This window comes from Hypanus sabinus, chromosome 6, assembly GCF_030144855.1.
Source record: "Hypanus sabinus isolate sHypSab1 chromosome 6, sHypSab1.hap1, whole genome shotgun sequence".
In the NCBI taxonomy this organism is placed as follows: domain Eukaryota; kingdom Metazoa; phylum Chordata; class Chondrichthyes; order Myliobatiformes; family Dasyatidae; genus Hypanus; species Hypanus sabinus.
Window position 1 is genome coordinate 46,396,235 of NC_082711.1, and position 14,926 is coordinate 46,411,160.

The 14,926-nt window shown below is 38.5% G+C and overlaps 1 protein-coding gene across 3 annotated transcripts in view; it reads right to left on the reverse strand.

The window, feature by feature from the left end:
* Positions 1-286: 286 nt before the first annotated feature.
* The window catches only part of apbb1ip (amyloid beta (A4) precursor protein-binding, family B, member 1 interacting protein), a 137,199-nt gene continuing 122,559 nt past the window's right edge, over positions 287-14,926 (reverse strand). For 2 of the 3 annotated variants that reach the window (XM_059971331.1, XM_059971328.1), the window contains exons 9-14: positions 14,429-14,572; positions 14,041-14,151; positions 11,149-11,247; positions 8,956-9,070; positions 5,664-5,740; positions 287-1,804 (exon numbers count right to left, since the gene is read on the reverse strand). In XM_059971331.1, coding sequence (XP_059827314.1) covers positions 1,175-1,804; positions 5,664-5,740; positions 8,956-9,070; positions 11,149-11,247; positions 14,041-14,151; positions 14,429-14,572 — 1,176 coding nt within the window. In that variant the 3' untranslated portion in view covers positions 287-1,174. The remainder of the gene's footprint in view (positions 1,805-5,663; positions 5,741-8,955; positions 9,071-11,148; positions 11,248-14,040; positions 14,152-14,428; positions 14,573-14,926) is intronic. The other variant, XM_059971330.1, reaches the window with a different exon arrangement.

Sequence of the window (14,926 nt, forward strand, 5' to 3'; positions counted from 1 at the left end):
CTCAGATAGCAAGACCATGCTTTCAGACTTTGAAATAGAGTATTCAAGGATTATTGCAGCCTCAGCTTGTCAGGCAATCATGCAAGAATTACTTTTCATACATTAGCATATTGTATTATCATAAATATTACCCTTGATTGGCCATATCTCTCACTTCAATAGCAACTGCTACATGTGAAGAAATGAAATTCTTGGTGTTGGGAAATGATTCTCAAAGATAGATGAAAATAATATTCAAAATCCTCTCTGAGGTGTGCAGCACATTAGACAGCCATATTATTATTTTTATATGATTTTAATAACAATAGAACAAAGACATAATATAGTTCTGTTTAAAGAAAAGCCGCATAAAGTCATGTTTATAGCAGGCACTGATGTAAATAGAAATTTACAATGAATAAGAGTTTATGCACAATAATCACAAACAAAACAGTGGGGCTGGTTGTGTGTTAGTTAAATTCAAAACTATATTTTCCTTCCTATGGTTCAACTTACACAATAAACCATTGGCCAATAATGAAACAGTGCAGGCCTAACCTAAGCATGCAGGTGTCAGCCAGTACTGAACATTGCTTCATCTCTCAATGCCCCCAATGTCATAGTTCAGATTTACAAACACAAACTTCTGATTTTCAACGGACCTTTACGTTAACCAGAAAGGCATGAAATTGAGGAAGATTAAAATCCGGAGAGCCGTTTTTACCAGGTTAATCAACTTCTTTGTTCTGGTATATTAAAAATGAAGAAGAATGTATTTGGTGGGTTTGTGAAGTCCTTTTAATGAAGGTACCAATACACATTCTTCATTGTATGAGCTTGAGTGTACAGTACTCCATGAGCTGTTTGACCACAAATCGTAGCGTGGGTAAGCAATAATAATTTGATTACACCCAAGTTATATCCTTTAGATGTGCAAGTCCTTCGTGTGTCACATCTTTCTAAACTGGCGATCATATATCAACAACAATTTCAATCGTACAATATATCAACAACAATTTCAATGTTGGACCATTTTGAATTTAGCTAAATCAATTAGTGAATTTGAAAAGGGAGCCTTACCATATCTCATTTATCATCTGCTGGAATTTCAGTCCTCTCTCTTAAAGTATTATGTAAAACATTTTAGTAAATGGTCGAGTATGGACACAAAGCTTTGATCTGAAACTGATTGTACTTATTCATTCTGTGCAGCTCTTTTCTTCTGTAGGACTTTCATGAGATCTGACATAAGATCTGGCTTGTCTGATGCAGGAGGAGGTCTAGGATTGATCATGCTATTCTCACTCCTCTTCGGCGGGATGACTATTTTGGGAGCATTGTTGGTTTGAGATGGTGGTGGAGGAGGAGGAGGAGGAGGAGGAGGTGGTGGTCCTCCATTTGAAGAGCTGTTACTGCAGGGAGGAGGCGGAGGCAGAAAATCAGGTGGCGGCTCTGTAAAATTCTGTGGATCTGGTGGGGGTGGTGGTAAATCCTGAAAGAGAGCATTTGTTTTTGGTTGATTTCTTGTGGCTGAATTCTTCCGCTTGATTAAGGTTGGAGGTGGCGCTGCTGACGGTGCAGCAGATGCAGAATGCCGGACAGGTGTTGGAGGAGGTCCTGAGAAGAGCTTTGGCTTAGCTGGCACTGTTGTGGGTCCAGGACTTTGGACAGGTGGGGGAGGAAGGTCAAAGCATGGAGGAGGAGGTTCAAAGCTTGGAGGAGGAGGAGGTGGGAGCTCCTCATCTTCAAAATTAGCCGACTCCTGATACATTACTTGAGTAGGCGGTGGTGGGAGGAAGTTGTCAGTGTCTTTGGCTGTCTTCTCCTTAAAATGGAAAATAAATGTTATTTTCTGAGCCACTCACAGAGTGAACAGTAGATGTTTTCCAAATCAAGCAATCTGTGCTGCCTGGGAGCTATGAGAAACTGCAGGGAATTGTGGACACAGCACAACATACAAAACAAGCCTCCCACCCAAGTATTCTGCTTACAATTGTCACTGCCTCAGTAAAGAAGCCAACAAACTCAACCCAGCCCAGACGTTCTCTCTTCAGCCTCCTCCCATTGGACAAAAAATCCAAACGTCTAAAAGCCTATAACACCACGCAGTTTGCATCTCACAGTTCTGTTTATTGAATACGTATTGAATGGTACCTCACTGTGGCCTTGCTTCTTATTATCTGGTGGTAACCAGAGTACATAGAGTTAATATAACGTAGGGAAGAACCAGAAGAAGAGGAGATGTAACTTATTTTTAATCTAATGGGTTTATCTGCTCAGGAACACACTGCATGAAAGCAGGTTCAGCTGTACCTGTTGGATAGAAACTAGGTGTTTGCTTAGAAAGGAAATCTTCTCAGGACCAAGGGGAAATAACAAAATGGGATTCTAATTGAGCATCTGCCTCAGAACCATGGGCAAAATATTGCTTTTTACATGGTAAAATTCTATGATTCTCAGAATTACTTCTGGCCTTAATTTTCTCTGCATGTGATTTGTATTTCAGCTGCAAAGCAAGGGAGTAAAATATAGATCTCTGACACTCACAAATGTACACACTAACTAAGGAGCAAAGATATTCATCTTCTTTTATACCTTTTGTGGTTTATCTTAACTCAGTATCTTCTGGTTACTGATCTACAATGCTATATTGATCTTAACATACAAAATCTAACTTCATATTCTTGATTTTATGCATCAGGCCTACAAAGATATCCGGGAAGAATCTTGCAAAATGTACCCTATTTACCTAAAATTTGCTTGTAAGGTGCAACTTTACATTGTGAATTTCAGATTACTTACCAATTAAAAAACAAATGGCATGGTTTCTGTGAAAGGTAATTGTGTTCAGAAATCAAATAGATTTAATTTTTATGTTCCCAGTTAGATGAAGGAGGGGATTGCTTTTATGGATTCCATCCCTTGATATATTATGCTCTAATTGGAAACTAATTAATTGTGAAGTCAGGTTTTGAGAAACTGTTAGAACAGGGGTTCTTAACTTGGGGACCCCTTGCTTGATGGTATAGGTCCATGGCATAAAAACTGTTGTGAACCACTGCATAAGACACTTCACCAGTATTCACTGTACGCATAGAGTCATAGAAAACTACAGTGCAAAAAATTGGCCCTTCAGGCTATCAAGTCTGTGCTGAAACATTTAATCTGCCTCGCCCTATCAACCTGCACCTGGACCACAGCCCTCCATACGCCTTTCATTCATGTACCTATTCAAGCTTCTCTTAAACGTTGAAATCGAAATCACATCTACCACTTGTGTTGGCAGTTTGTTCCACACCCTCAGCACACTCAGAGTAAAAACTTTCCCCTCATGCTTCCCCAAAACATTTCACCTTTCACCCAAACTCAGTGGGAAAAACAGCCCATTTGCAATTACACTATATATACCCCTCATAATTTTGCATATCTCTATCAAATCTCCCCTCAATCTTCTACATTCTAGGGAATAAAGTTCCAACCTATTCAATCTTCCCTTACAACTCAGGTCCACCTGTCCAGCAACATCCTTGTAAATTTTCTCGTACTCTTTCAATCTTATTTGCATCTCTCCTGCTCATGTTACTCCAAATTAGGCCTCACCCATGTCTTACACGACTTCAACGTGACATCTCAGCCAACCTAGCTTATTAAAGAAAGGTGCTAATAATTCCATTGTTGACCTCACTGGGATAAAGTATATATTAACATTTGCTGGCAGCTTGGAAGTGAACTGCTGGAGAAGTCCTTTCCCCAGGTCTTTATGCTCCTGACTTCTGTGCCTGTCCGTGGAAATCACAAACCTGTTGGTGGTCAGATGCCAATGCATCCTTTTTCCTGATCTGCTGCTGGGGAACGTTTGATGCAGTTTGTATCTGACTCCTTAGCTTATATCAGCCATGGCTACATTCATTTGAATGTCTGGGAAAGTTAAGCAAAGGTATACGGTTTGCTTTCTTTTACTTTTGTTCTAATTACCGTGAAAGGTTAATTAACTTGCATCAGCATACTTCTCAATTTTTAGAAACTGTGGAGATACTTACACAGTTGAAAATGGCTCTCTTCATTATAAACTAGTCTAAGATGGGATATTGAGATGTGCGGCTTGGTCTCACTCATGGACTGTCCTTTGGAATGTTTGTATATAGGAAGTTCCATGAGATCGGACGAACATCCGATGTTGGCTGCTTTTAACATGTTTAACTTTTAAATTTTTGGAAAAAGGAAAAACAATTGCTATAAATAGTCATTACCTCTGGTAAAGTATGCCATGGTCCTCTCTGCCTATGACACACCTATACTGTGTACATGGGCTAGTCTGGTTAGTGAACTTGCAATGCACAGGTGACCTCATGCTATGAAATGCAATGTCATTAGTGAGACTGCCTTTGAATCCTGTCCTGGAATACTCAAAGTTATTCCCAATGCCTTTGATATCACTGGTAATGCTTTCTTTTTATGTGGAGGATGAGAAGTGGAGGAGAGTTAATGATCACACTCTGCTCAATGTTAGGTTACTACATGGTCTCATCAGGTGTCAGAGACTTATACTCCCATCAGCCGCTCAGAACAAAGATGAATCCAAGTTGCTTGCTTTAACTGAAATAGCATTCTCATGGTCATATCCTTTGTGCTGCGTGCACAACTTTGGAGCTGACCTGCAGACTCCTTGCAATAGTTACATGCACCAAATCTTCATCCACATCTCCACCCTTTCAACTCAAATGAAAGCTCTTGCAGTTGCCGTCAGGAAGAAGGTATAGGAGCATCGGGAATCACACCACCAGGTACAGGAACTTCAATGTCTGGACCCTTGGAATCTATTCTGTGGGGAAGTTATGACCTGTACAAAAGGGATGGGTTACACTTGAACCCACGGGGGACCAATATCCTTGTGGTCAGGTTTGGGTTAGGGTTAGGGTTGTTGTGGACAGTTTAAACTAACTTGGCATGGAAATTGGTTGGGAAGTAGAGTGATAAGGCTGGGGATGTTGCAGTTGCTAAGCAACTAGATGTAGTGTGCAATGAGATTGTCAGGAAGGTCCTGCAGATGAGAGGGCAGAATTGCAGTCAGTGAGATGAGTTGCAGTGTAACATGATTACAAAATCAAAAAAGGTGACGGATACAGGATTGAAGGTGTTATAATTGAATGCACACAGTATATGGAATAAAGTAGATGTTCTTGTAGTCAGTTGCGATATTGTGGGCACTACTGTGTTTGGTTGAAAGAAGATCATAGTTGGGAGCTTAACATCCAAGGAGACACATTGTAGCAAAAGGACAGGAAGGTAGGCAAAGGGGGTGGGTAGCTCTTTTGGTAAAATCTGATATCAAATCCTTAGGGAGAGGTGACGTAGGATCAGAAGATATAGAATCCTTGTCCACCCCGTTGGTGCAGACTTTCATTGATTCTATTATGATTATTGCATTGATTGCATATGCCTGCAAGAAAATGTATTTCAGGGTTTTATATGGTGACATACTGTATCTATACTTTAATAATAAATATACCTTGAATTTTGCAGGTCCTCTTTGCAGCACCATTTTTGCCTGTTTTCCAAGCTGATGTTTGTAATGTTGATAACAACATAATGAAACTTTTAGGGAAAATCTACTCATTCACTAGTCACCTAAGATTTCACAAGAATAATTCTATCATTTCACTCTAGATTTTGTCTTTGCCTACCTCTTCATTATACAGAGCTTGAGGTGGATTCATTGATTGCTGGGCTCGTCCTGCATGTCCATTTGCTTGAGGAGCTGCTTGATGATAATATGAAAAAATAATTATTAGGAATTGCTGAATGACAGATGAATGAACTCAAGGACATTAGTTGCTAAGCATAATTGCACCTTCATTAGCTCAAAAATTTTTAAACATAAATATACACAGCACTGTGTAATAGAAAGATAATGCATTATTTATCTTAATTTTAAAATGTGATAGGAATGGAGCACTCACAGATTGAATATGCCTCCTGCTAACTTCCAAATTTCTATGTTGAAGGAGGTAGATGGATTGTAAAAGTAGTAAGTAAATTTGGTCTAAGATGGTCTCTTCATGGACACCTCCTGACTCTTGGCCTTTGAAAGCTGTTGGGCCAGCCTGGCAGGAGCCAGGTAATGTTTTCTGAGAAAGAAAAAGCTTTTGCCTACATTGGGGAGGAAGGGTTAGAGCGAAAAAATAAATGTAATGTCCTTGGAATGAGGATATTTCTTTTTATCGTCTCTGAATTTATTAGTTCTGATGAACTCCATTATCTGTTCTTTGCTAAATTCTTCCATGCCCCATGATTTTTGTTACAACTGAGTTTAATTTTTCACAGCATCCCTTGGTATCCTAATCTATTGCCACAGTGAATAATCTCCTTTGTCAACTTCGTTCCTTCTAATTCATTATATATCTGGTCTTCATTTTTAATGATTGAGATGGTAGGAGACCTGCGCTTTCCTACCTGCCTTGCCTACAATATGAAGCAGGAGTATGGAAAGCTCTTTTTATCAATAACCTTTTTTAATTCGTGCCTCTAATAAAGAGCAAGAAGAAAGCTCTAATTAGGAAGATTTAGGTACTAATGTTTGAATATAACTAGATTTTAGATTTTCCAATATTAGTACAATATTGACAATTCTTTCATCAATGCTACTAACACAAAACTAAACACCTGTAGTATTTGAAGAAAACATTGATCTAACATTGTATTGTTTCTGAATTTTCTTGCAAGATATAACATAGAAGAGGATAGCAGAGGAACAGACCATTTGGCCCACATTGTTGTGCCTCACCAACTAAAGAGCAAATCAAAAACAGCCAAACACTAATCTCTCCATCCTACACCACGTCCATATTCCACTATCTTCCTTACATCCATGTGCCCATTCAAATGCCCCTTAAAAGCCTTTATTTGTTTCTAACATGATACCAGGCAGCACGTTCTGGGCATCCACAACTCTTTAAGTAAAAAACTTACCCCTGTCATTTCCTTTGAACCTGCCCACTCTCAGCTTCAATGCATACCCTCTGGTATTAGACATTTCAATCCTGGGAAACAGATACTCCCTGTCCACTCTATCTATACTTCTCATAATCGTGTAAACCTCTATCAGATCTCCCCTCAGCCTCCAACGCTACAGAGAAACCAACTCAAGCTAATCCAGCCTCTTGTGTTATCACATGCCCTCTGAACCAGGCAGCATCTTGGTAAACCTCTTTTGTACTATCTCCAAAGCCTCACCATCCTTCCTATAGTGAGGTGACCAGAACTGTACACAATAATCCAGATGTGGTCTAAACCAGTTTTATAAAGTTGCAACAGAACCTCCTGGCTTTTGAATTCAATGCCTTGACTAATAAAAGCATGCACTCCATCAGCCTTCTTAACCACTTTATTGATCTGTGTAGCCATTTTCAAGGAGGAATGAACTTGGATCCCAAGATCTCTTTGCTCAGCACTAGTGTTAAGGATCTTGCCCTTAACAGTGAACTGTCTTCCTGTATTTGCCTACCAAGGTGTAACATCTCACATTTATCAGGGTTAAACTCCATCTGCCATTTCTCTGTCCATATCTGCAACTGATTTATACCACATTGTATTCTTTGCCAGTCTTCTACATTATCCACAACTCCACCAACCTTGGTATTAACTGCAAATTTACTAACCCACGCACTTACATAAGATGATGAGAGAAATTTTTTTCTTATGTCCTGGTTTTTATTCTCTTGTCCTAACAGTCAATAGTCATTTTATGGAATATATTCTTCCACATCTGACCTTGAAAGCAAAAAATCCAAATTGCAAATGCTACGGATTTGAGACCTGAGTCAATCTTTTCTGTTAAAGAGGTGAATTAGTGATAGTCTTCAATATTATGAATTCAAAGTGATGAAGATGACCAAATGAATAATGCAAAGAATTACGTACGATACCAGTGGATGCAGAGAAAAATTAAAATTAATTCTAACAAAATCATTGGGAGTATTTTCAGCATGGATGAACTTATCAGGAATTAGTGATTGCAGCAAATATTAAAAATGGTTTTAGAAGACAATTAGTTGAGAACACTAAATTATTTAATTGTTTTTTAAATTTCCAGTTTATGGGTTCATGTCTTACTCCAGGATTCCAAGTTGGCTGCTTACAGCATACTCAACATTTTGGATGAGATGTAGAACTGAAGCCAAAGTTATATACATAATTTTAAATAATATTCTCTTACAAAATGCCAGTGTTCAAAAAGGCACTTTTTAATGGTCTTTATGGAATAGGCAATAACTGCTGGGCTTGCCTGTTGAGACCAGAGCCCGAAAATCTGCTTTTTTTGGAGGTTTATTTGGATATTGACTTAACTGTCTAGTCATGACACATTCGGGGCAATGCTTTACTTGCTTATAAAATGCAAAAACAATTTTCAGAGATGTACAATATGATATGAGGCATAGGTCAAATAGCCAACCAAAGAGTTTATCCCAGGGCAGAAATTACTAATATGAGAGGACACCATTTTAAGATGATTGGAGAAAAGTATAGGGTGAGTGTCAGAGGTAATTTTGTTACACAGAGTAATGAGTGCCTTGCCAATGTTAGGGATAGAGGCAGATACAATCGGGGCATTTAAGAAACATGAATGGTAGAAAAATGGAGGGTTATATAGAAATGAAGGGTTAGATTGATTTTGGAGATTGGCACAACATCATGGATCGAAGGACCTCTACTGAGCTATAATGTTCTAATTAAAACTATTGGCAATGATTGATTTAAGGATGCACAAAGTGCTATACAAATGTAATCTGCAGCTAGCCTGAAGGGAGAATGATTAATGTATTTGACAGTTGGAAACTGATGGTGAAAAAGAGGCAAATTTTTTCTGTGTTTCCCAAAATTAACATAAGTGCCAAATGAACTGAGAGAATACATTGTTTTCCTCAATAATAATGCATGGATATTAGAAGTATGGAAGATATTAAAACATTTGCATACCTGGATTGGTGGTGGTTGTATTGATTGACTCTGTGTTCGATAAATTCGCCCATCGTGATGCCAGGCCAGCCTTTTGCAATGCCACTTTGTAATTGTCATACAATGTCTTATTGTACTAAATATAGAAAAGAGAACTCATTATCCTCCATGGCCTTGCTAACAGAAGATGCATTCTCAAGTGTTACTATGTTTGATGTTGTATCCACTTTAAAAACATTATATATCTCTATTTTTAGAACACTGTATGGAGTAGAGTGGCCTGGTCATGCAACAATGGAACAGTATGATATCCTTACTTACTGAGCAGCAATCTATGTTTAATTACTAATATAGGTGTTAAGTTGGCAGGATTTACTCCTTCAGCCAGAAATCTGACATTCATAGCAAACGAACACTAATCTTTGATTGGAGATGTGCCCATTTTTGATTAGTTAAGGCAAATGGATCCTAGCCGAGCAATATCTACAGTATTTGTTTTTTTTTTAATTCTATGGTTAGAATTTATTCATCTCCAAGTAAGGGCTGATAGATACATATACAGTGGATTCCGGTTAATTGGGGCCTGTGCTTACTTGGGACAACTCTTAAAGAACAAAACCAAATCAGGAAAATAGCCCGGATTCCTTCATTTATTTGCCTGTCCACTATCTTGCACTAGGTGTCTGCGCTGGTTTTGTTCATTAACAGTCAATCAAACCAGCATGGCAGCATACATATACTGGATGAATTCCTCCTTTGAAATCAATTAGGAACTAATACACAGTTTTATATTACTGCAGTTTTCTAATTTGTTGGGTATTTCATTTAAGTACATAAGTTGTTTCCTAGTTTATTGGGAATGGCATCCATTAGTCTCGTGAGACCATGGATGGAAAGTCCTGGAAAGTCTTGCTCTTTCCAGGGCGCACGCCTTAGGAAGGTTGTCTGGAAGACCGGCAGTTGCCTAAGCAGCAAGTCTCCCCTCTCCACGACACTGATGTTTTCCAAGGGAAGGGCCAGGGCTGATACAGCTTAGCACCAGTGTCATCGCAGGAGTTGCCAGAGCAAGGTTGTAGGCAACATCGGACTGTCTTAGGGACGCCAGCTCCGGATTTGTCCTCCGGGTTTACTCCCGAAGCCTTTCCCATGAATGGGTATGGCCGCAAGGCAGCGGAGGTTTGAAATCAGAGTTTTCCCTCTCCTAGATGGACTGCCTTCCCAGGCTGACCAGCTCCATTTACCTGAAGCACTGGTTTTAAGGCACCAGGACCCGCCTTCGCCCCTTCTCCTATCGGTAGAAGCAGTTCTGCCAGGCTTAGAAGATAAACCACACGAGAAGGCCAGGAGTTGGACTTGTTTGTCAGAGGCTATTTGAGGTGCATGCCTTGAGGAGCACTTTCAGGTAGTGGGAGCTTGGCCCCACCCTCTCTCCTCGGCTTGGAACAGTTTAATGGTAGTTTGTCTTTTTTATACCTTTTTACCTATTTCCATGAAACTTTGGCTGATTGGGGTAGATGCTTAATAGGGTGAACATATTCTGGTCCTGATGTGTCCCAATTAACTGCAATTCACTGTATATCAAAATAGACAATTAAAAAAAGTTAAAAAGTACTACTAAAACAAAGTTCAGTTATATCATGCAGGGAAAATGCACAGAGTAAGGAAGGCTAAGGCCAAACATCAAATCAGCCAAAACCTCACCTAATGGCAGAGCAGCCTTGATGCTCGGTATTGTTTACCTCCGATCTTATTTATGTTCTACAATGGATTGATTTTCCAATGTTCAGTTTTATTCACCCAAATTTGATGTCAGGAACGGCACTGACAAAATGGAAGCAATTATTTGGTTCAATAAGTTAAACCAAACATATTCATCCCACTTGTGTATTTAATGTTTTATGTGTTATTTAAATATTAGGATACCAGGAGTATAAATATTGGCTCAAACAGGGGTTACAGCTGCTTGGCAGGTCTCAGCTGTGTTTTTAGTGAAAGAATAGGGTAAAATGTAGAAACTAATAGAGAAGAAAAATAAATCTTTAAAGTATGATTACAAACAACAAAACAAAGGAAAACGTTTCAGAGAGATATTTCCTGATAGATGTTGGCCAATTTCATTATTACTGTGAAATACAGACTACCAGAAGAAATCTTATGTCTCTGTTTTCATTGCTACATTTTATTAAGAGTTTCAACATTTCTGTTTTCACTCACCTTGCCTATTCGTATCCCGGTTACCCACTGCTGTAGAGTCCAAGCATTGTCGCAGCACAGGTACTTGATGTATTGTGAGTCCTTCTGTATCTGAGGGTGCTAGCAAATGAAATCCATTGTCAAAATCAGAACCAATTTCTGATCTTTTAAAAATAAAGTACAAGCAATATTCGCATTTCTCTTTGAGTGTTAGGAAAATCGGATATAAGTGCGATGCATTTAACCCGTGAAAAAAGCCTTGCCAAATTTGGAAGAACTAAAGTCAAAAGCAAAGTAGAAACTTATTGGGTGGACAAAGTTCAGCTGTTGGATGAACATGAGATTTGCTCACTTGTAATTTAGAAGTCAGCAATTCAGCACTTCAGACTTTATTTAGGGTAAAGGGCACACAGCTTTAAAAAGGCATAGGATGATACTTCCAAAACCAGCATTTATTTGCAATCACTAAATGTGCTTCAGAAGATGATGGTGAACTAACTTATTGAAGTCCTACAGTCCTGATGAAAGTACTCCTGCAACGTTGTGCTTACTATATGTTCATTTCAATACTTTTTCTATTAATTTTGCTCAATGTTTCACATTCTCTTTCAACAGATCCGTGGCATTAATCCAGATGTTTGAGCTGTCAGATTCCTGTTTTCACAACAGTAATATCTCTCAGTCTGCCAGAATATATATACCCTGCAATGATGAAGAAACTGCATTAAGAATATTTCAAGCTCGGGGTGGCGTACAATTGAGATGGGGCTTGTAAATGGTGGTCCCCCCCCCCCTCCCATGCATCTGCTGTGCTTCTCCTTCTATGGCAGTGGTTGCAGGTTTGGGAGATATTATTGATGACCTAGACAAGTTCATGCAGCCCAACTTACTTATTTTGTTACTTATCTAAATAAATAAAAATAAAATTGGAAAACAAAGCACACTACATTCACCGCATGCCGGTGGCCAGGCAATGCGTTTATCTACCACGTTTAGGGTGGTAGATAGAGTGTTGATCAAGTAGGCCATCGATGGCAATGAACATCTTGGATATTGTTAGAACTGTACTCATCCAGGTGAGCTGAGTGTACTATCCCCTTCCTGAATATAGGGGGAATTAAGTAACAATTGGACTGCATTTCTTTTTATAGTAATGTTCCTTTTTATAATGTTCACAGAACTCATAGTCATATAGTGTGGAAACAGGCTAACTGGTCCATCACTCCAAGATGTCACCCCATAGCTAGTTTCATTTCCCTATGACCTTCTAAACCTTTCCAATCCATGTACCTGTCCAAATTCCTCAACCACTTCCTCACTCATACCACCATTCCACATACATATCACCATTTACCTCTCAAGTTCCTATTAAATCTTCCCCTCTCACCTTAAGCAACTGCTTTTTTAGTGTGAAAAGGGGAAAAGGCTGACTGCATTTACCCTATCTATGCCTGTCATGATTTTACACACTACTATAATATAATCTATCAATCTCCTACACTCCAAGTAATGTTCTAGCCTGTTGAACCTCTCCCCGTATCTCAGTCCCTCAGTTCAATGCCCTTATATCTTTTAGCTTTCAAAAATAAATGAAAATATTGATTTTACTCTTTCCTCATATTTTAGATCCACAGATATTTGAACAGAATCCTTTTTGGATAACTAATTGTATATGATATTTCTTCTGTAATAAACAAGGTGGAAGATTTAATATCTTTGTAGACTTTATTTATGCGTTATAAATTTTGCCAGAAATCAAGCAAACAAATAATTTACTATCCTACATCCTGATGACATCATCACTGCAAAGCAAAGTCACCTTGCAGTGAGTACTGCAATAACTGGCACAGACTTTTTCATTTAGTTGTGTAACTGAAGTAGAATGTGACACAGCAAGTAGCTGGATTGATGATATGGGTCTCTAAAGGAATGCAATTCATAAGCTATTGACCTAAAAGATAAAGGAATTGAAATAACTATGTAGCTGAACCAACAAGCAGAAGATCAATCATTGCTTTACGCACTGCATTCCAGCTGATGTAGCACAGGAACTTAAAATACAATAATAATACCTTTCAATATATATTTCATTAGGAGCTTCAGAAGATTTGGTGGGCCACCTAAAACACTCTCTAATTTCTACAGATGTACCATAAGAACATTCTGACTGGCTGCATCACTGTCTGGTATAGGGGTGGGGGGGCTACTTTGAAGTAAGCTGCGGAAAGTTGTAAAACTAGTCAGCTCAATCAGGGCGCTAGTGATGTCCATCATTAAGGACCTCCACCACTCAGGACATGCCCTCTTCTCATTGTAACCATCAGGAAGGAACTGCAGAAGCCTGAAGGCACACATTCAGCGATTCAGAACAGCTTCTTCCCATCTAAATGGGGATTGAACCCATGAGCATCACCCCACTACTTATTTTTATTTGTTTTTGAACTGCTCATTTAATTTAACTATGTTACATATACACTTACTATAATTCACTGTTTTGTTTCCAATATTATCACATATTGCATTGGAATGCTGCCACAAAATTAACAAATTTCACGACATATGCCGGTGCTATCAAATCGGATTCTGATTTTGAATATCCCGGTAAGGGACTGCTACGTAAGGGTTCTAGAAGCTAGGACTTAGTGAATACATGTGCAAAAGTTTAGGTAAATTTGAATCTGAAGCAGTTCTACTCATTGTTTCTGAATTGTTGTCACTTAGAGATGAAGAATGGAACATTCTTCCAAATTCCAATGAAGAAATATTCAAAATGGTGGTAAAGATATGAGCTGATTCTAGATACTCTGTCCTAACTTAAAAGCAGAGTTGAAAGCAGGTTGAGTTTGCAATTTCATACTTAATTCTTAAGAAAATAGAAACAGAAGACTCTAATATAGCGTTAGCGTGATTTACCTTTAGTACAAAGCAATAGTCGGTCGGTGCTTTGTATTTTGCTTTATAATTCATTCCGTAGTAAATATTGACATTCTCAAACTGGATGAAACAAACCAGATCACAAGATGTCTGTTGGAAAATTCAAATCTTTTAGAATATATTTGCAAGTCATGGAAATACTGAAGAGAGAACTCATCATCAATGTATTTTTACTGAATTTCCCTGGTAGATTAATGGATAAATTTGGCGGGCTACTTGATATGTTACTGCCACTAGGGGGAGTGCGAACACTTCTGATGCTCATTAATAGATCTCATGCCATTGTGGGCTTTCATTGGGAATCTTTACTTGACTTTAACATTCAGGATTCTTAATTTAGTAAAAGTAGATTTTTACATTTCCTGACCTTAGTTTTTCCTTTAGGAACATAATAAATCCCAGATGCACGCAGGAGAAAGTACCGCCGCTTCCATGATTTTTTTCCATCTTCTCTTACATAAAGGGCTCCTTCTAGCTCTGGTATAATGACAGACGTTCCACAAAAGCATTCCTGTGTGTACATATAGATTTAATTAAAATGATTGGAAATTTAAGCAGTTTGTTTTCATTATGAGTGTTTTATAACAGAGCTAATAACCTTGAGTTGCAATCAGGTCAGATACACATGATGGAGTGGTTTAAAGCTGTATAAATCTCAAGGAAAATCAAAAACCTGGAGATCCAAAACAAAATAAGAAATTTTGAAAATACACTGTATGCCAGGCAGCATCTGTGTAAGGAGAAACGTAATACTCTGGACATGGAGACACTTCATCGTTTTATGCTGGTTTCAGAAGGATACCATTAAACTGAAAATAGTACAGAAAAAATTGACAATGTTTGCCAGGACTAGAAGGATTTGTTT